Below are 21694 nucleotides of genomic sequence, written 5' to 3' on the forward strand. Positions count from 1 at the left end.
ACTTTGGTTTTGTATTTTAACATAGGCATCAAAGTACTTAACTTATTGTGAAACAATGACATCTTTTAAAAATGTAATTAACTGTACTGTCTGTTCTCTTGCTGGAGGCTGAGTGGCAGAACACTCTAGAGACACCTGTTCACCCTGGCTTTCGACATTTAATATGTCTGTCTGTCTGTCTGTCTATCTATCTAATTTATATACTGCCCTTCATCCAAGGATCACATCGCAGTTCACAGTATAAAAACACTCAAAGACATCACATAATAACAAACAGAACAATAATCCCTACACAGTTTAAAAGGTTACTGATTGCTTAATCAGCCAAAGACCCAAGAGAAGAGGAACATTTTCCTCTAGCACCTAAAGATATCTGAGGCAAGCCTCCCTGGGGAGAGCATTGCAGAAGCAGGGAGCCACCACAGAAAAGGCCTCATTCCTGTGCTGCCCCCCTCCAGGCCTCTCCTTTCCATTTTTAGGACTCACCTTAATTTTGTATTTTTAAGTTGCGCTAAACTGTTTTGAATATAGCGCAATGCTGTGTTTTAACATTAATGTTGCGTTTTAATTGTTGTAACCCACCCTGGGAACTTAGCGTGAAGGATGGGCAACCAACAGCAGCAGCAACAACAGCACAGAAGGTTCCTGCCTCCGTGCAAAGGCTTAACTCAAACAACAACCAAATACCCCAACCCTCATTGTGTCAGACAACCGTCTGCCTTTCAGCTGTGGTTGCTTCGCTTCCACATTAAAGATTCTCCCCGCACAAGAGCCAGGCAGGAACGAAGAACCTCAATACCGCAAAAACTGACACACACTGCTAAGAGGAACACACACAAATAAGTGACTGTGGTTGCCCCCCGCCCATGAAGCTACAGAGCAATTGTTTTGGATTTCTTAAATTAAAATCCAGTGCACTCTAAACACCAAAAGCTAAAAGGATCTTTAAAATAATTTACAATTCTTGCATTATGCCAGAAGCAACTAGTGCGTTATCCAAGAATACATTTAATTAAGAACATAAAGTCTTCAAAGCTCTCTTAAACTTGGAAGATATCCCTCCCAGAGGTAGTTTTAACACAGCTGCATTGAGATTAATGTTCCCAGCTGCAGCTGCCCTCTGGTGGTTCAGGAGTAGAAAGGGATCAGCAGAGCTGCGAGGCCCTTTTCAAACATGGTAAAAGTCCCTCAGTCCCACTCCCATTCTGGGAGCTGAGGGTAATACAGTCATACCTCGGGTTACAGACGCTTCTGGTTGCGTTTTTTTCGGGTTAGGACCACCGAAACCCGGAAGTACTGGAATGGGCTACTACCAGGTTTCGGCGGTCGCGCATGCGCAGAAGGTCCGAATCGCAACCAGCGTGAGTGCAGACGCGCCACTGCAGGTTGCGAACGCTGTGGGTTGCAAACATACATCCTGCACGGATCACGTTTGCAACCCGAGCGTCCGCTGTACAGGGGTCTTCCGGGCCCTCTCAGGCAGCGCCGAAAGCATACTGCCACCTGCTGCGCAATATATTTCCGTGATTTTAATAGTCAAAGGACATTCTTTTGATCAGGCTGCCCTAGAAACACCCAATTTTATCCAGAGTTCCCAATGTTCCTCTGGTGCAATGCACACCCCCAGCCCAGACTCCTCCACTTCCCACTCAGATGCCCAGGGGGCTCCCTCTGGCGCAGTGGGGCCAATCCTGTCTCCTGCAACTCTGCAACACTGCCTCAAACAGGAGAACTTCCCAGCTGTACTCAAGAGACGCCAGGAAGTGAACCCAGCACCTTCTGCACACGAAAACACATGAACCTCCGCTGAGCAGCTTCCCTAAGTATTCCAATTTTGACGTTTTCATGGAACCATAGAATTGCAGAGTTGGGAGGGCCCCTGAGGATCACGCAGTCCGGCCCCCCGCAAGGCAGGAGTGTGCAGCTGCCCCATGCAGGGATTGAACCTGCAATCTTGGCGTTATCAGCCCTGTGTTCCCCCAACTGAACTATCCATACTACTGTTTGTATAAGGCAATTGTCATCCACTCCAGAGCCTCAGATCAAGAGACCAAATATTCCTCTCCAAGGACAATTTGAACATACGGAAGACATACTCATCGCTGACAGACAGCCATCCAAACTCTGCTTAGAAACCTCCAAGGAAGGAGAGTTTGCCACCTCTCACGAGAGTCAAACAGCTCTTACTGTCAGAAAGCTCTTCCTGAGAGGCCGTTACAAACAAGCAGACGTTTGCATTGCAGAACCCTGAAGCCAGCTCACACTCCCCAAATGCTAACATGGCCCTCCCCAAAGAGGGAAAGAGAGGGAGAGCAGGAAGAGTGGGCTGCACAGCGCACAAGAATGGCCATGCTCACACGCTGAACGACTTTGAGCAGGCTTGCCCCAAAAGGGCTGGTGCCACAGGGCATGTGAAGGACGCCGTCTCATAAAAGGCCTGACTCTCTGGCCATTTAGACCAGTTCTGCCTGCTCTGACTCCAGGGTCCCAGGTCCCAATCCCTTTCTGCCAGGGATCAAACCTGGGAACTTCTGCGTAGGAAGGCAAGCGCTCGGCCAAGGAAATAGGAGTCCCGGCCCTAGTCCACCAGGTCTGCGGCAGGGCTTGGCAGACTACCAAAGGACGGCTGCTGCCCTGCAAGGAAGGAATACCTGCTGAGAGTCTGAGGGTCCTGCTCCTGCCTCTCTCCACCAGGCCTAGGGTGGAGGTCAGATAGACTGCTGCCCAGCAGAGAGTCCTGTTTACATTCAATTAAAAATTCATTTTTTAATTGTGTTTTTAATTGTGTTTTTAATTTGTTTGGAAGGGGGTGTTTCTGTTTATAGTTTGATTACGTATTTTGTGTTTTTATCTTGTAATTTTATCTTGTGAACCGCCCTGAGGCCTGTGGGTATAGAGCGGTATATAATTTTTAATAAATGATAATAAATACTGCAAACACACATTAAAAGTAGAAGCATGAGCCGAGGCAGCATTGATTTCAAGCAGCAAGTATAAGCTGCTCCCAGAAGCCCCTTTGGGTGCTCTAGTTCCACATTCCCGCTGTGCTTTCATCCGGGCTCAGAAGCTGATTCCCCCGGCTTGGCTAAACCGTCCTCCGTTACAAACAGCCAATCTGAAAAGTCAGCATTACAGCCAGACGGCTACAACTCCATTAATAATGCAATAGCTGCCTTGGCTTGAATGACTAGCAAGGTGGGGGGGCGGAGGGGCTTCAAGGTTAAAAGCTGCCATGGACAGACTGCTGCGGGGGGGGGGGGGGAGTCTAATGGGCCCGGATTTTGGTGCTTCCCTGGGAGGGACAATCTGAAGGAAGGCACATGCTGAAAATTAGCAGAGTTTGGAGGATGTCTCTAGCCCATCCCTCTCTCTGTTGTGTTAGCTTTCTATTTGTAGTTTAGTGTTTAAAAAATAAATAATTTGAAAAGTTATTACTAATAGGGTCCCCAGCCTGTATTCTGAAGTCATAGTCTAGGCAACTAAATCTTCCTGCTGCCTATGTAGAAATGGTCAAATGATTTATTAAAGAGCAGGTGAGTGACTTGCCTGAAACCATCTTGCTCCCTAATAAGCCAAGGCCCTGACTCAACTATTCAGACTTTTAAAAGGTCAAAGTCAAGGCTTTTACCTGGTTCCTGGAAAGGAAATGGAGGCAGGTGCAGTTCAACTGATGTGCTGTGTGCTTTGTGGGGCAAGCTCCAGTCAACCATCCAATTTTAGAGTTCCAAATGCTCTTCAAATGAACACTGAATGTCTTCCTACTAGTATAAGCTAAATCTTAACCAATTTACCTACCTACAGTGAGTCACTACACTCTGGCTGCTGAAAAGCTCCTCTGACCTCCAGAATTGGTCCAGCTGCATCCCCACCCCCTGTCCCCAGGCAACTTCTGTGTTTTTTGCAGAACTGGAGGGTGAGGTGCTGAGCAGGCAGATGGCTTTGAGTCGCAAAAAGCACCTCCTAAGAGTTAATTCCACTCGGAGCAAGACCAAACCCTGAGGTCCTCTCCCATGAGTAACATTTCCTCTTGTCCTCCCCAATGTTAAAGGGAGGCTTTCTCCTCCCTGCACAAACACACCCACCCGCTGCCCTAAAGGAAGAGGTTAGGCAAGATCGCCTGGCTCATGATGTGACCAAATTAGGAAACAAACTCCAAAAGGCTCCAAGATGGACATCAGGCACGGTGGCCTGCACTTAGCCTCTGACCAGCGCTGCTTTGAGGCTGCACGTACAAGGCCAAGCGTCCCAAGGCACTGCCCCAAAGGCAGACACAGAGGCACTCTCCCAGCGGCTTCACACGTTACGTTTCTAGGTGTAGACCAAGTGTGTGCCAAAACACTCGTGCCATTCAAGATAGGTTCGTTGAGGGCGCAGCAAATGGCTTGGAGCTGTATGCTGAGCATATTGTGGTGAACTTGCTCTGCCTCTGCGTGATGTCCATGTGGCGTGGCCCTGCCCCTCACATCTTCCTTGTGGGTTTCCCAGAAGCATGTGGAGGGCCACAGAGGGAAGCAGGATCGGGGACCAGAAGGACTGCTGTCTGGCTATCAAGCCATCAAACAGCCCCAACCTAAGCTGCCCATTCCACGAAGTCTGTGGACAAGGTCTGCTAACTTCCTGCCCCCAACGGAAATGGCTTTGCTCTAGGTCAAGCCTGGGCCACCAGACGCTGGACCCCAACCGCCCTGGCCAAAGACAGGGAAGGTGGGAGTTGTTGTCCAGAGACACCTGCAGGGCCATGGGGACGCCATGCCTCTGCCCTAGGTAATACAGGAACCAGAGCAGAGCGGTTGCTGGCGACTCTGCAGATGCTCCCACTCTGCTCTGGAAACAATCTCTAGGCCGCAGGTCGGGCTCAGCATGCCTGTTGCTCTGCTCAAACAAAGATTGTACAGACTAGCATGGCAGGCCATGAGGAAATGGTGCACCTGTCAACGAGTTGGATCATAGAATAATAAACTGTAGAGTTGGAAGGGGCCCCAAGAGTCATCTAGTCCAGCCCCCTGCAATGCAGGAATCTCAACTGAAAAGGCACGTTCCAGCTGCTATAGAAGAGACGGAACTAAGCAGCTTTCTCTGCATCCGACAGACTGAGCGCATCTTCCATCCAACAGCAATCTGGGGCATTGCAGAAGGTAGTCTCAAAAGCCAGACCCCAACACTTAACCCATTGCCCAGCCAATAAAAAGGCTAGAGAGGTTGGAAAGGGTCGGACTTGAGATGCCCACCCCTTTCCAACACCCCCCCCCCTTATCTGGGAATCTGGTTTTATGTAAACCCAAAGCCTCATGATGAACAGAGGCCTTGTGACCAGGTGTAGGGGACCTTTACGCCAAGGGCAGCCTAGACGGGCCATAGGTGGGGCCAAAGCATTATCCTCCCCTCCCACTCACCCGCATCCACCCCCCACCCCATTCACAGCCTCTGACTGATTAGCCTGCAACAAAAGAATTTCCGCCCAATTTCTGTTCTAACTTGCCTGGGGGGGGGGGGTTCAAGCTGGAAAGACAGACATGGCCTCTTATGGATATATTTCCAAGCTGACAGGCATAACGCAGCAGCATCTTCTGACTGAAGGGTATGGCTATATATGGCAGGGGCACAAGGCCAGGAAGGGGGGGGAGAACAGGGAGCTGGATTCCCAAACTTGCATCGTCTATTTTTACACCAGTGGTTTGAGAATTCCTGCTTTTGGAAGCTGTGGGTAAACAAGAACCCACAGATAATTGGGGGGGGGGTTTGAAGAGAGAGGAGAAAAGACAAGAGTCAAGGGAGACATCTGCCTTCTTGCAGAGAAGCCAGTTCCCAAATATGTTTTCCTTTATTACTGCACATTTTGGAGAGAGCCCATTTATCAAACATTTCTGGGCTTCCAATGCAACCTGGATTCAAAAGCAGCTCCATTGTGGAAGAATCCAAATAGACTTTTCCCTTGTCCTTTGAAGTGAGTCGGAAGAGGAGAACAGCATGGTGCAGCCTGCAGAGACTGTACCATATCAGAAGGAAGCGGAATGGGATGCAGGGGGGAAAGGAGGAAAGAGCATCATTAAACGCTCCTTTAAGTGAAGCGTTTGGGCTAGAAAGGAGTGGATTCCAAGGAAGGTGGCACCAGGTAATTGCTCTGAGCAGGTAGCTCAGTTCTTGGAAGGCGGCGATGGGTGAGAGAGCCTGCCTTTCAACTCAAGCCTTCCACTCGCAAAACACTCAGTGAAGGTCTCCCTCTACAAACACTTCCCCTCCCACTCCATGGACTCCTTTGTGCTGATTCAGCACCTCCAATTCCCTGCGGACGAGATTGATCTGGTTCCCCAGAAGCTGACAGGAGCCACAAGATGAACCCAAGAGGCACATTTCAGAGAGGAAACCCAGTTTTAGGGGACCACGTTTTGCTCAGGCACAGCAAACAACCACTGCTCACTGCCCAACTCTGCAAGGCAGAGAAGTATCATCACTGCTTATGGGGGTGGCCCTGAAGCAGACAGGGAGAATGTGGCTTGCCTAAGACTACGTAGTGAGCTCACAGCAAAGGCTAGAAGCAAACTTGGGACTTCCTGTAGACCTGGGCGCTACGCTCACCAACTCTGCATGTGTAGGAAATGTTAAGATGCCTTCAGAAGTCGGAGGGGAGCTCCACAGGTCTCCCAGGGGCTTAACACCGAGGCCTCAACAACTGCACAGTCCCTGGTGCCCATCTGCCTCTTCCCACCCAAAACAGGAAATGCACCTCATTTGCCAGGGTTATCCTGCCTGCAGAACCCATTTCCTTGGGGCAGGCCTGGGACTTTCCCTGTTTCAGGAAACCCACAGATTTCAAGGCAGCGTCTCTCTGGAGAAGCTCAGCCCTCCTCTCATGCCATCCTTGGCAAGCCGCGTGCAGAGGGGCACAGGCCTGCACCAGCCCCGCACCAGCCCCAGCGGCACAGTTGCCCCCCTCTGCCCGGTCTCCTCTCTGCCTTCGTTTCTTCACCCGCCGTGCTGAAAAACACAGAGGCAGCAGCAGCAGCAGCAGCAGCTGAGTTTTCACTGCCCTTTTATGGTAGAAAAATGAAAATTGCCTACACAGCAGCAGCAACAGCAGCAGCAAGAGCAGAGAGACACGGCAGCGGAAACTTGCCATTTGTTGTGGTTTTGGCAAGGAGTCAATGGAGCATGTTCCTCGCTACCCGATTCAGAAGGGCGACCACCACTTAGGCGTTGAAAGAGGAAGGAAGTCGGAGGGGGCAGAAGAGAGCGGAGGCATCGCACGCTGGACACCCCTGGCTTGCATCTGAAAACGCCTAGTAAGCTACTGGCGGGAGCTGAATAAACACCGCAAGCAGCACATGGATTGGTGCCTATTTCCAATGCTGCCGGCGTGATGCCCACAGCCCTGCCCCCGCCCCAAGGCTGTGTCACACTCTCGTGTGACCAAGGGAGAGAATCGAGGGAGTAGCTACCTGCAAATGGTTTCCATTGAGCTCTATGGAACAAGATGAATGGGCTGCCGTAAGGGACGCAGAAAAGGGGGAGAGAAAAGCCTGCCCCTGCTGGATCAGCTCAGTGTCCCTTCCGGCCAAGCAGATGCCTCAATGGGAAAACCCACAAGGAGGACCAGAGCGCAAGAGAACTCTCCTCTCGTGGCATTCAGAAGCATTACAGCCTCCAACTTCACCCCCTTTGTTAGGCTGGGGGCAGCATCAGCACACACACATATGCACACACACAACCCAAGTGGCTGCCTACATGCCCATGCAAGAAGGGAAAACAAGGCATGGCATCCAGGGACCCTGATGCACTGCAGGAAGAACTTGCCCTCTTCCCCCCAGAGAATGGGTCTGCGGACAGACACAAGAGACTCTCATGGGGGTCCCTTCTAGGTGCCACTGAAGATAAGTCCACCGGCTTATCAGAACAACTTTCCCCCTCCCAACCTCAGGATGTTCACTTTCCTCCGAAAAGCCAAAGACGGGGGAAATGTCATGGGCCAGGCCTGCATGCGAAGCTGCACAGAGCCATGAGGGAAGAAATGAAGGCAATGTCAAGGGTCTACCAGCCTCCTCACCGCCCAGAGGATGGCCAGAAGGCAAGCGGCAGCCAAGCGCCATGAACAACACACAACTCTTATTGGAAACCAGCTGGCGACAGAGCATGTCCATTCTTGCCCCATCAGCAAAGCTTTCAGGAAGAGGGCAAGCCGGACGGGGGTTGTTCAAAAATGTGTCACCAGAAAGCAAGAGGGGAAGAGGAGAGCAAGAATGGGCAGATGCCTCTAAGGCCACGGGAGGAAGAGGGGAATTGCAAAACGGGTATTGAGCAATGGCCCCCGTGCTCAGAACTGGGAGGGGATGATCTGGCCAAGGAAGACTGCTGAGTAATGCTTGTAATGTACAAAAAACTATGGGAAAATGGACTATTATTTTTAACGAATTAAGAGAAAATAAGACAAGCAGATGAAAAATAAGAATGACAATGCTAACCATGGAAGGGTGGAGGGAAGACAAGGGACTCATAGAATCCTAAATGAGGAGGTGAATGATGTGTTTGAATTTAAAGGTAAAAATTAATAAAAATATATTTTTTAAAAAAGACTGCTGACAGGAAGGTGCAGGCCAGCCCTGTTTGAGACTCCACTGCTGCCTTCACCAACCTCCCGCTGTTCTGGAATACAGCTCCCATCAACGCCAACTCGTGGGAACTGCAGGACAAAACCTCTGAAGGGTAGCAGAGGCTGTCACACTGGCTGGCCTGCCCTTATCAGAGGAATAAGAGAGAAATATCCACATCTGAGGACATCTCCAAAGTGGTGTTTTGCTTTGCCCTTTGCTCCATGCCAGTTATCTGCTACAGTATGTAGGTGTCTATCTCAGGGAGCTGGGCAGCAGCCCCAGGTCAGGGGCAGAGAGGGCGATTTGCCCAGAGATGGCCCCGGGTTCAGTTCCCTGGCATCTTCCCAGCTACAAGGAACACGGGGCAGGAGGATCTTGCCGAAAGGCCTGCCGGAGACCCCGAGGGAAGCGGACCCCCAGCCCGACTCAGCAAGAGGCAGCTTCATGCGCTCATGCTTCCGGGCAGCAAGCGAAGGTCACACTGTCCTGCCAAGCTTTTCCCTTTGTGAGCCGTTAATCTGAGAGTTCTGGCTGCGAGTTGCTCCTCCCAGGCTCTCTGCGTGTTTCAATAACGTTATCATTTACAGAGACAATTCAGACATTTGCAGCTGGGAAGGGCAGCTGCTTTCTGCTTTCAGTGCTGTGGCCACCCTGGGCCCTGGTCAGGAGCTGGAGTCAAGCCTAGGTCAGCAATAAAACAAAGCACCCAGTGCCAGTTGATGTTAACCCTTTATTCAAAGAAACAAAACAGTGCAGGCCTAGTGATCATAGCAAGCAATGCGAGGACTTACCACTGCTCCCTAAGACTTCTCCCCCAGCAGCCTAAGACTCTGTCGTCTTGTCTTTCATTGCTTCTCCCTTTTCATACCTCTTCTGGTTCTGGGAGACTGGGGGATGGAGGGAGCAGGTAGTAGCAGTAGGGAGATCTCCCCGGCTTCTTCAGCAGCCTGCCTCATCTCTGCCTCAGCCCCTCTGCTTCGGTCTTTGATTCTAGACTTCTCTCTGCCCCAGCCTCTCCCAGCTCACTAAGCCCTGCTGCCTCTTCAGCTTCCGACACCTCCTTCTCCCAGTCTGCTCCCTCTTCTCCCTCTGGCCACTCAACATCTTCATTTCATTTATTGAATTTATATACAGTGGTACCTCTGATTACGAACTTAATTCATTCCAGAGGTCCGTTCTTAAGCTGAAACTGTTCTTATCCTGAGGCGCGCTTTCGCTAAAGGGGCCTCTGGCGTGCGATTTCCATTCGCATCCTGGGGCAAAGTTTGCAACCAGGAGCTGCTACTTCCGGGTTAGAAGAGTCCGTACCCAAAGCGTTCGTAACCAGAAGAGTTCGTAACCGGAGGTACCACTGTACCGCCCTATACCCAGAGGTCTCAGGGCGGTTCACAGTAAAAATCACAACAACAAAAATAAAAATAATCCAATACACACACACAACTCAAAAAGAGACACCTTTTAAAGGGTATAGGATGTTGATCGGTTAAGCAAAGGCCTGGTTAAAGTGGAACATCTTCACCTGGAGCCTAAAGGTGTATAATGAAGGTGCCAGGCGAACTTCCCTGGGGAGAGCATTCCACAGACAGGGAGTCACTGCAGAGAAGACCCCGTTCATCCCACCACCACCACCCCCAGGCTCTGAGCTTTCTTCCCTTAGAGGTTCTCTTGGCGGTTCTCCAGCTGGAGCCTCCCATCACTCTTCTGCATCCAACCAGTCCATGACAGGTAACATAGAAACCTCTCAAGCAAATCAATCATGGATGATACCAGCCATCTTTTCTTTTACTGAAATGGAGAACTGGGGGGCTGCTGGGCACCCCAACTCCCATCATCTCCAACAAGTGTCCAGCCTGCCTCTATTCTAAGCAAGGAGGACATTCAGACTCCCTTCCTGGCAGGACACAACTGCGGCATCACAAGCATCAGAAAGCAGAGGGAGCAGAAGAGGCACAAACATGGCACTTGTTCCTTGTTGCTCCAAATGGACGGGAAGGACCCGAAACAACTGGTTCAAATGGCAATAACGGGGTTTTGAGAAACTTTAGGAAGCGCGTCCCGATGGCATGAGCTAATCAGCCTTGGGAAGGCGTGCCTAAGAAGCAGGGGGTGGAAGGACCTTTCATCCAGAGGTTTCTCAATAGAAGCTGGGTGGTCACCCGCCGGGGTGCCTAGCGCAGCCGATTTATTGCAATGACAAGGGATTGGGCTAGAGGTCCCTTCCAACACTCGCATCCTGAGAAGACGTGCAGCTTAGAGGCTGGCATGATGACACTGTGGAGGAGCAGAGAAGCATTTCTCCATCTCTTAGGAAGCATCTACCACCCACCTAGGTGATTGTATGTAGAATGTCTATTCCCCCCGCCCATTTTTTATTTTGGTTTATATAGAGGGAATGCAAGGAGGCAGGATTGAGAGTGGGAGAGAGATTGTGCAGGTAGGTGGAAATAGCATCAAGATTTCAGAGACAAAAACAGGGAAAGTATTAATCTCTGAGGATCTCTGTTCTGGTTAAGGGGCCAAGAGGAAAGGAGAGCTCATTGCGCTCGGCTGCCAAAAAGGGAGCTGGCAGAAGCAGGCAGCCAAGCCTCTCACCCTTCTGACCTGCCTCTGTTCCCTGTGCACCCAAAGGGATGCTGTGCACTCCTTCAAGGATGGGTTGTTACCATGGCAACAGGATCTTTCACCTCCCGAGGCTGGAATCGCTGCAGCGTCCTGTGCTGAGACTGCAAAGGAGAGTAGACAGCTGCCTCTGCCCATAATATACAAGGGGATAGACAATCCTGGCAAATAAACCGCCACCGTCAGCAAGTTACGCCGCCTGCTTAAGAAACAAGCAGGCGTGTGTGTGCCCTGTGTCCAAGCCAATCATCTGGGGCAGCAAATGGCGGGGGGGGGGGGCGGTAGCCAAGCTGCTTAACCGCCAGCATCCATAGGGGGTGAGAACTAAGAGGTTAAACGGCTTCTAAATTTACCAGGGGGTTGGAAGAGGGTTGCAGCTGTCAAGCAAGGAAGTGGGTGGGGAAAAAAACAGTATCTAGAAATTCCCTTGAAAGCCAAGTTCTGACTTCAGCTTTGAAGTGTGGACAACCAGAAGGCGGTCTTTCTTTTTTGCAAATACGTAAGGCACAAAGGCAACTGACTTAAGAGAGTAAGAACATAAGGCGATCCCTGCTGGATCAGGCCCATGGCCCTTCTAGTCTAGCATTCTGCAAAGCAGGAGCCAAGCAGGAGCCCTTCCTGCACTTTCCAGCAAGTGGTACTCAAAAGTAAAACTGCCTTCTCCCATGGAGGAAGAAAAGCCATTGTGGCTAGTAGCCATTGATAGTGGTCTCCACTTCCATGAATTTGACTCTTTTAAAGCCATCCAAGTTGGTGGCCGTCCCTGTCTCCTGTGGGAGAGAGTTCCACAGTTTAACAAAGTGCCGCATGAAGAAGTCCTTCCTTTTCTCTGTCCTTACTCTTCCAACATTCAGCTTCCCAGGACGTCCACAAGTTCCAGTGTTAGCAGAGAGGGAGAAAAACTTTTCTCTATCCCCTTTCTCCACACCAGGCATCGTTTTATAATGCCAACTCTTCGCTAATCTAAGAAATCCCAGATGTTGGAGCCTCCCTGTTTTCCTGAAACAGGCATTTAAGCCTATAGGCCTGCGATTTCCAGGATCCTCTCTTGATCCCATTTCAAAAAATTGGTGTTGCATCGTCTACTTTCCAGTCCTCAGGCTTATCAGAACCTCAGAGAAGGTTCTATTTAACTACCGTGGCTGATAGTGTTGCAGGAAACACCCCCCCCCCAATCATTCAGTTTGTACAAATTTGACACACACACTCACACTCACACACTACATACGCTACGCTTCTGTTATAAATTCATAGAAAATCAACCATACATTATATCTGCACCGTTCCACTTTTATTTTACTCCATGAAGGAAGGACTACAAAATGGGGAAGGTTTGATACAGGGCAGCCATAATCCCTTGAGCATACCAGCACATCCACAGGAGCCCTGCCCAGTTGCTATGCCAACCCTGATGGTCCTGGACAGAAGACTATCAAGATCACAAAGAACTTGCATATGGGAGTGGATTCAGCACAGACTGGAACAAAGGGCAATGATCAGCTCTTCCCTCTGGGGGCAGGAAACTGCAAACTCCCCTCTGTCACCTGGAAAGTACTCATGGGGAGGGGGGGAAAGGAGGAACCAGCCAGGTGACAGGACCCTCAGGTTACCACCACAACTCCTCCCTCAACTCCTCCATTTTGTGATGTAGTTGTGATGTAGTCTTAGGGGTGTAGTTTGGGGGATTAGTAACTAATAAAAGTTGGGGTCTTCTTTTGTTCTGGACTTCCATTTTGCTTCATCTTGTTGTGGGTGGGAGTCTGATCGCGACAGTTTCCAATAAAGGCCAAGCCTACAGGCTGCTGTTTTGCTCCAAATTGTCCTGGTTGGTGTCTTTGTTTTTGCCCAAGGGAGCCCTCGGATTCCTCCATTAACAACAGGACTTGGTGGAGTTTGATTTGAACACGTCGCAAATCAAAATACCGCAAGCCACTGGTGCCAGACGGAGCCACTCCTGCCTGGAAACTTCTGACATGGCTGCGACCACTGGTACAATTGCAACTCCTGCCCACGGCCACAGCATTTTTGCCTTTTGTGGGGCTGGCAACCACCAGCTCTGCTGAGCAGCCAGGCTCCTCCCTCCTGGCAACAGCCATTCGCAGCATCAAGCAGCAGGGGAGGAGAGGAGACCAACCACATTTTGGTGCCACCTCGCCTTGAACTTTTCCACTCCACCTGGTCATTAGAACTTGTACTCTATTTTCCTTCTCCCTCCCAATCTGTTTTCCTTTTGTGACATGCCTAATGGCAGGGATTGTCTCTCTCCTCTCTCTCTCTCTCTCTCTCTCTCTCTCTTTGGGACCTGTAAACTGCTGCAGGATTCTTCTTTGGCAGAAGAGAGGGACAAAATTAAACAAGCAAGCATCTACTACCCAAGGAGTGGGGAGGGGGAGTTCCAATATTCAGTTACCAGCCATTAGATCCATTATTATTGATGCAATACGGTAAATGCATTTGAAGAATGCAAGCCGTCAGGAGGCAAGTCTTTTGGAGTTTAAAGACGTCCACGTACAGCACGAGACATTAAGTAGCATGTGCATGACTGTTGGTGTTTGATAAATGAAGCTTTTAACCACCACACCCTCCCCCACTCCAGCGACCAACAGCAATATACAGTAGTACCTCGGGTTACATACGCTTCAGGTTACATACGCTTCAGGTTACAGACTCCACTAACCCAGAAATAGTGCTTCAGGTTAAGAACTCTGCTTCAGGATGAGAACAGAAATTGTGCTCCGGCAGCACGGCAGGCCCCATTAGCTAAAGTGGTGCTTCAGGTTAAGAACAGTTTCAGGTTAAGAACGGACCTCCAGAACGAATTAAGTACTTAATCCGAGGTACCACTGTAATGGAAGTCCCGGCTGAACATCTAGGGGTCCATTCAGACATCACAACATGAGCCCCAGGTAGACAACCCAGGATGTAACCGCAAGACTGCTTTTGGCGCTTGCTAAGAGGGGAGTGAGTGGCAGACAGCCTCTGGCTCCACCTTCTTCCAGGAAGTCCCCAGGGAAGGCAGCTTCTTCAGCAAACACTTGCTTGCCTTGCACTGCTGCATCAGGGCTTTTCAGCTGCCCACTACCTCCCCCCCCCCAACTGCATGTCCTCTTGTCATGGGCCATGCTACACAGCAGCCACGTACTTAATTTTCAGATGCCCTAAATATCAACTGGTAGAAGGCAACGCTTCCTCCCGCTCTGCCAGGGCAGGAGGATATTGGAAGCATTTACTTCCCGGCTTAATCCGAGTTTGCTATGTCCAAACTGTGCCAAAAATCATGTTTCAATCCTCGCTCATTACAGTAGCTTTGGATGTAAAAGCAAACCGCGGTTACAAATTCTGTAACGCAATGCATTTTTAGAAACTGAATTTTCCACACCAAATAAGAAAGTAATTGCAATAGTTCACAGCCATTTCCTCACCTTTTTGGCCAAAGAAATTAAAGAACACAGACATCATGCGAGGGACAGGTAAGCCAAAGAAAAAGATGGTCACCACAACGAATTTCTAGCAAGGCCGCCAAGCCCACTCTGCGCGTAAAACTCCACATTGCTGAAAATACAGTTCCTCATGTGTATGCCCAAGGTGTGCCCAAGATCATGAGCCTTGGGGCATTCCAGGAACTGAGAGACCTCAGCAGACACCCATACATTTAGGAGTTCAACGGATGATCTCTTGCACACTGCGCTCTCTCCAGGGCTGCAAGGGGAACTCCTTGGATGAAGGCCTGCAGCAGTAACGCCTGAATGTGACAGGCAACTAAACAAAAGGCTCTGAAGGTCTCCAGCTCAGCAGAGACCCATGGATTCTGTCTCGCTTCTAGGAAGAGAGAGACTTACACAGGATTAACTCTGGCCTTGCACAGACCAATGGCACCACCTAGTGGTTCTCACCCTCCAATATTCCAATTCTCATATTTTCTCAGTTTCAAGCAAATTTCTGTTGCTGTTCATTGAGATGGGCTCCTCCTATGCCAGTGGCTGCAGCTATCAGTCATGTCCGCACACGCAGACCCACATCGTCCAGTATGCTGCCGGCTCAGCACTCTGTGCCTCTGCAGAGAAGCAGAATTCAGCCAGAAAGCAGGAGCAGCACCAGGCTGGCTCAAAATCCAGCCTCGTGGGAATAGGCCAGGGTGCACTGCGTAGCACACGGACTGCACCCACCAGTGAACCAGGCAGCAGTGGACAGAGCCTTGTTTCTTCAAATACCGCCTGCCTTGTTGCACCGCCAGCCAATCGCAAAATTAAAAATCCACCTCTTACCTTCCGGCATCGAGGGTTGGGGCAGCTGAACCGCTTCACATCCTTGTCCAGCAGAGCTGGGAAGCTGCAGAAGGGACACCTGTGGGCCAAGGAAGAGTGGAGTTGAGGGTTTTGTACTAACGTCTCGCTCAAGGGTCTGCTGCCAGTCTCCCTCACTCTCCTGATCTTCTGTTTCCTTTCCTGCAGAACTTTGAAGGAGAGTAGACCACACACACCTTTTACCGCAAGGCAGACATGGGATCAACCTGGTTTTCCCCAGGGCTGCAGCACGGAGCCAGGACTGTGTGTGCATGTGATCCTAAGCTAGCATCTGCTGCTGCTGAGCAATGTGTGAATTGGCCAAAGGCGGCTGGGAACCTCAGAATGGTCCAGGAGGCTCAGACCAAAGGAGCTAGACTCACCTGACTAACTCATCCGCACAGGCAGCAGCCACCTCCTCCTCTGCTTTCCGCTCGTAGTATTTACACAGGATGTTTTCAGGAAGGACTTTCTCCAGTTCACTGGTTGGAAATGAGCACGTACAACTCCCTTCCATGCAGCTGAGCTCCGACTAGACACCGGAGAAAGACAGAGAAAGGCTAAGATTACAGCAAGTTCAGCGCTGTTTAATTGTCAGTCATTTATACAGCACCATTCCAACATGCAGAGCTGTTTTGAAACATTTAGGATATAGAACGGGGACAGGCGGTTATTTTGCAATCATTTTCTTATGGGAGGCTGCACATGCATCACGGTGGAACTTTCTGCTAAGCTACAAAATGTTTTCATCCTCCAAGCGTCATCATCAGCCGGAGGATGTCACCCAGCCAGGACTGTCCAACTCACACCAACACAAGACACTTGACCAAAAAAAGCAGCAGCAGTTGAAACAGCTCGCAATGAACGATGCCATGTGGACAGAGCTGAAAACCAGGAGCGGGATGAGACAAGAGTAAACCGGCAGTGGATGACGTGAAGGAAGACAAAGTCAGAAGGCCTGAAAATCTCAACCGTTTCATGCAACCAGGAGATCTCTTTCCTTACCTTGCCAGAGCCAAAGACTGCTTCCTGAGCATACTTGATTAGGCACTCCTTGCAAAACAAATGTCCGTCGGCGCACTGAGTCAGCTCCTCAAACGCAAAGTCCCCGAAGCAACAGCAGCACACGATCATCTGGCCATTCTGCAAGTCAATGCCTCACGGTTAATTCCCACTTCCAAGCCGTCAATGATGGCCGTCCTGCACACGAAGGCCCCTTTTCCATAATATGATCCTGCATGGAAAACCCTGCAGGCCAGGCAAACGGCTTGGGTCTTGATGCGGAGAAGGGAGGGAGGCCACGCAAGTGGGCCCCCCTCCGGGCTGCACTGCTCACTCGCCCCCTGCATGGAAGTGCATCACGGAAAAGCACTTTGCACTTGGCGGTATGAGAAACATACCAATGGCTTCAAACCAATAGCTCAGGCACTATTTTGCACCACAGATGCTTCTAGGAGAAAGCCACACGCAGGCTTTATACATCAGGTATGAAATTTGATCAGATCAAGGAGCTCTGTGCAGCAAAACAAGGTTAAGAAAATTACAACCTCACAGCTGATTGATGTAAGAATAGCTTGCTGGGTCAGACCAGTGGCTTATACAGTCCAGTATCCTGTTCTCACAGTGTAAAACTCAAGCAGTCAGATTCAGCAGATTTCCTCCACTGAAAATCAAATTGTAGCACATAGCACTATCGTTACACAGAAAGCCGACTGACCTGTATTCCAGATGCCAAACATCAGTTTCACGCAGGCATCTGTACCACCTGAGGGCCCCACACTCCTCAACCTGGCACCTTCCATGTGTGGAACTACAGTTTCTATGTGATCTAGAAGATCTGGAGAGAATCTCACTGGGGAAAGCCCCTCTAAGGCATATCTGATTGCATGAGCAGCTTCCATTAGCATGTGCCCACTCAGCTGCCTTGATCGGTGGGTGTGGCACTTCTACAGGGGCCACGTAATCCCCATTCTGCCTTTGTAAGAAGTCAATCACTTAAGAGTGGCAGTGCCTACACTTTGGAACTCCCTGCTTATTGAGATCAAGCAGGCCCCTTCCCCACACTCCTTTGGGCGCCTAATAAAAACATTCCTCTTTAGACAAGCCTACCCAGATGCTTAGAAAGTTGAGGCAATTTTATTCTGTTTTAGTATTTTAACTTTTGTATGTTTTAAAATAGAGTTGCAATTTTTTCCTCATCTTACTGTTTTGTATTTGCAAACCGCTTTGAGGTTGTTGGATTGTTGTGTGTTTTTGTTGGGGGGGGGTTGCAATCAAGCCGTGAATAAATTCTATGAAGTAAAATAAACAAACAGGACTAAAATTAACAGTACAAGTCTGGCATGGCATTTCTCTCTGTGTCTCTGTGTGTAACGGAGCTACTTACTTTTTGATACTGCTCCTCGTTTACCTGCAGGGCGAGCAGAAAATCTGCATGCTGGCAAGAGAAAAAGGAAACACACTCAGGGCTATGAACACAGAACCTCCAGAATGGATGAGCCGCTCACCATTTTCTAATGCGATGGGACAATCACCACTACTGAACCTTCTCACTACTGAACCTTCTCAAGCGGTGTGATGAGACTATTAAGGATGGCTCCGTGTCAGACACAGCCAAGGTAATTCCCAGGTGTATTCTCATGAGCATTTAAAGAGGGTTGTCCACACCTTGTGGCTTTTGTGTTAGGTGACCCTCCTGGCACCCCCAGAGCACATTCAGCAAGCTTGCTTGCTAGATGAAGCATGGGGCCACCACAACATGTTCTTTGTTAGATTTACAAAGCTGTCCACCAATAAACTCCTCCTGGGCAGCTTACAACAAAATATTTAAGAAGCAACTCAATAATTTTAAAAAATAAGACAACAAGGAGAAGCTTCTTTGCATACAGGCAGCATAAAATAGTTTTGTAGCTTGGATTCCAAAAAGCTAGAGTGAACAGGAAGGTATTCCCCTGGCACTGGAAAGCTCCTAAAGAAGCCCCTCTGGGGAGGAGATTCCTTAGCTAAGGTGCCATTACCAAAAAGGCCCTCTCTCCATGGCAGCCACCCACCCAACTTGGTAGGGGCACCTGGAACAGGGCCTCTGAAGAGGATCTTAAGGTTCAGGGAGGCATATGCAAAAGGTGGAGATATTTCAGGCAGCCCAAGCTATTGAGGGCTTGGAGGTTAAATCCACCATTTTAAAAAATTGGGCCCAGGTCCAGTTGGAAGCACAACCAGGGCGTAACTCAAAAGCCCAGTCCAGTAAACTTGCAGCTCTGTTTCAAACCTACTACAGTGTCCGGGTTAGTTTTAAAGGCAGCCCTACATACAACACATTGCAGCAGTCTAAGTGGGAAATTGCCAGAGCATGGTTAACTGTAGCTGTACTATTTCCATACAAGTAAGGCTGCAGCAGATGTTATTAACAGAAACTGATAAAAGATGCTTTAAATCAGGCATCCGCAAACTTGGCCCTCCAGATTTTTTGGGACTACAACTCCCATCATCCCTAGCTAACAGGACCAGTGGTCAGGGATGATGGGAATTGTAGTCCCAAATCATTTGGAGAACTGAGTTTGGGGATGCCTGCTTTAAATTACAGAAGCTATATAGCTTTGAATGAAAATGTTAGACCTGAAAGTGCTTACCATACTTCAAACCTAATCCTTCAGGGGAGATCACCCCTCTCCAGGACAGACTGAATACCATTCACCCATGTGGATGAACAGCCCATCCACAGCACCTCTGTCTTGTCTGGACTGAGCAGCATCCAGGCCATCGCCATGCCCAAATCCCCAGGCCAAATATTAGTGGTTGGTGCCCAAGAAGGAAGAACTCGCCTTAGCATTGTTTCTTAAACCTGGGTCCCCAGCTTTTGTCAGACTACAACTCCCATCATCCCTAGCTAGCAGGACCAGTGGTCAGGGTTGACGGGAGTTGTAGTCTAACAGCAGCTGGGGGTCCAAATTTGAGAAACACTGTTTGGTGTCTTGGCCGCCAAAAGAGCCCCAAGTCCCTTGCACGGGACACTCTGCTCACCTCTGCCATTTCCTTGATCTTCTGCTCGTAGAACTCCTGCTCCAGCTGCACGGCTGGCAGGAGAGCGCATGGGTCGTAGCTCCTGTAGTGCCTCCTCTTGTTCTCCAAGAAGAACATGCGCTTCTCTATTTTCATGTCGCCTGAAGTGCCATTGGAAAGACCGAACAAAGAAACAAATGGCCCTTAATGAGGAGGAAACAGGAGAGCAAGGGGCCCACCCACGAAAACAGGGCCCTCTGCAATGCACCATCCCCTTATAAACCAACCCTCATCGGTTTCTTATCTCATCCCCTCCGACTAAACTCCAGCAGGGTGTGGGAAGTGGTCATGGCCTGACAACACAGGGTTGCAACGGGCTGCTGACATTACCAGAATTCACAGTTGCCCAGGAATCGGCCTCTTCCAACAACTGCGCCCCAGCTCCATAAAAATATTTTTTGGTAAAAAAAAAAAAAACAGCCACCCCAACAACTTTGCCTCAGCCAATGAGGATGCAACTGTGGCTCATCCCAACCCCCTTCCCTCCCTGTGACTGCGGAAAATGGGGCTGCCCCAGGCAGAGGAGCAGAGGCGCAGGATCACAGAGAGGAGCAGGAGGAGAGGCACCATGGAAGCAGCACCCCACTCTTGCAATTACCACGTCACAATCCAGCCACCCTCAAGATTAAGAGCTGCAGTTAAGAGGTTTCCATGACACCAATGGAGCCATGAACTAGGCTGCCAGCCATGTTCTTTTCAGGCAGTTGATTGGTGTGATCACTGAACCCAGTGATGTGAAAAGCAGAGGAATTAAGCTCCTGGGGGCTTAATTCTGCAACCCACTCAGGGGAAGTTCACAAGGATGGGGCACACTTTGCCTTTTCTGACTTACAAGGGATTTCAGATGCGCCTTTTCATGGAAAGGACCTGTCCCTGAATTCTGGGTGCACCGGCACCTCCCAAGCCTCCATGTGCAGCTTAAAATCTGCCTCCAGGCACAATTCACAGAGCCCAGCCTACCTGAAGGACTGCTGTCCTCTGAATGGAGGCAATCATCAGAGACTGTGGGCAGATATCATGTACCAGAGGCCCTCATCACTGGAACGTCAATGGCTGGCTACCAGGGACAGGGCCTTCTCTGTTGTGGCACCCAGACTGTGGAATGCTCTCCCAAGCACATATACCTGGCACTATCTCTAAAGCATCAGGTAAGGACTATTTTACATAGCAAAGCTTTTGCTGAGTTGACAGCTTCTGGGTGCTCTACTGCTGCTGTTTGTATGTCTTTCTTTAAGTCTTGTCTATTCACGTGCCTTTTTTTTTTGTTTCACAGGGAATACAACGCAGAAAACAAAAATCCCCCAACAATCATATCTGCAATGACGAATCCCTCCCTTCCTTCCTTCCCCAATAACATGATCATCTCCACAAAGAAAAATGATTTAGTCCTCTGAAAGTTCTTTTCAACCTTGCGCCTGGCAGGCAAAAGCCATGTTCCTTTGTTATAGCAAATGAAATAAACCCAACCAAATTACATAAGTGTGCTCATTACGTCTGCTGTGAGGTTCTCCCTTTTGTGAGATGGCTTGAGCATCAGCCGAGGCGGAGGGGTAAAGGCCATCCCTTTGCGAAAGAACAGAGACACATTCCGGGCACTCAGTGCTCCTGTTTCATGGGAGCTGGGGGGCTGCAGAAAGGGGCAGGGGGCTGACAGGCCTGCCAAGACAGGAGGCTCCCTGGGTGAAGGAGCAGGAAGAGGCGGCAGCAGCAGCAAGGAGAAATAGTAGTCAAATGGAGCCAACCTGAACACAGTAGACAGAGCTGCCTCCTGGTCTCCTGCTCCTCCCTCCCTCCTTCCCACTCGTTGTCCCCAGAGTGGGTGTGCATGAGCACAACCCGAATCCTCTCCCAGCCATCTTGGTGCTGCTGCTCATTTCTTCCCATACACCTTGACTTTTGACACACAGTGATTGCAGCAAGAAGCAGCTTGAATGGAGCCTGGGCGGCCCCTGAGAGCCAGCGCAGACCCTGCTCAAACAGCAGCTACCAACCTTGCTCAAATTTGAAGTCTATGTAGGAATACTGGTTCATTTCTTTCCTCCTTTTCCGCTTCCCGCTGGTTTCAGGAGACAGTTCTTGCCATTTTTTGATGGCATCCGAAAAGGCCTGAATGAAAAGGCAGCGAGTCAAGATGGAAACACAAATATG

At 49.8% G+C, this 21694-nt stretch overlaps 1 protein-coding gene across 2 annotated transcripts in view; it reads right to left on the reverse strand.

The window, feature by feature from the left end:
* Nucleotides 1-21694, reverse strand: part of RNF216 (ring finger protein 216) — a 78400-nt gene that overhangs the window by 35414 nt on the left and 21292 nt on the right. For both annotated transcript variants that reach the window (XM_083585635.1, XM_083585636.1), the window contains exons 8-13: nt 21538-21652; nt 19508-19647; nt 17874-17924; nt 16493-16630; nt 15871-16019; nt 15470-15548 (exon numbers count right to left, since the gene is read on the reverse strand). In XM_083585635.1, coding sequence (XP_083441761.1) covers nt 15470-15548; nt 15871-16019; nt 16493-16630; nt 17874-17924; nt 19508-19647; nt 21538-21652 — 672 coding nt within the window. The remainder of the gene's footprint in view (nt 1-15469; nt 15549-15870; nt 16020-16492; nt 16631-17873; nt 17925-19507; nt 19648-21537; nt 21653-21694) is intronic.

The sequence above is a fragment of the Podarcis filfolensis genome (assembly GCF_964270895.1).
Source record: "Podarcis filfolensis genome assembly, chromosome: 14".
NCBI lineage: Eukaryota > Metazoa > Chordata > Lepidosauria > Squamata > Lacertidae > Podarcis > Podarcis filfolensis.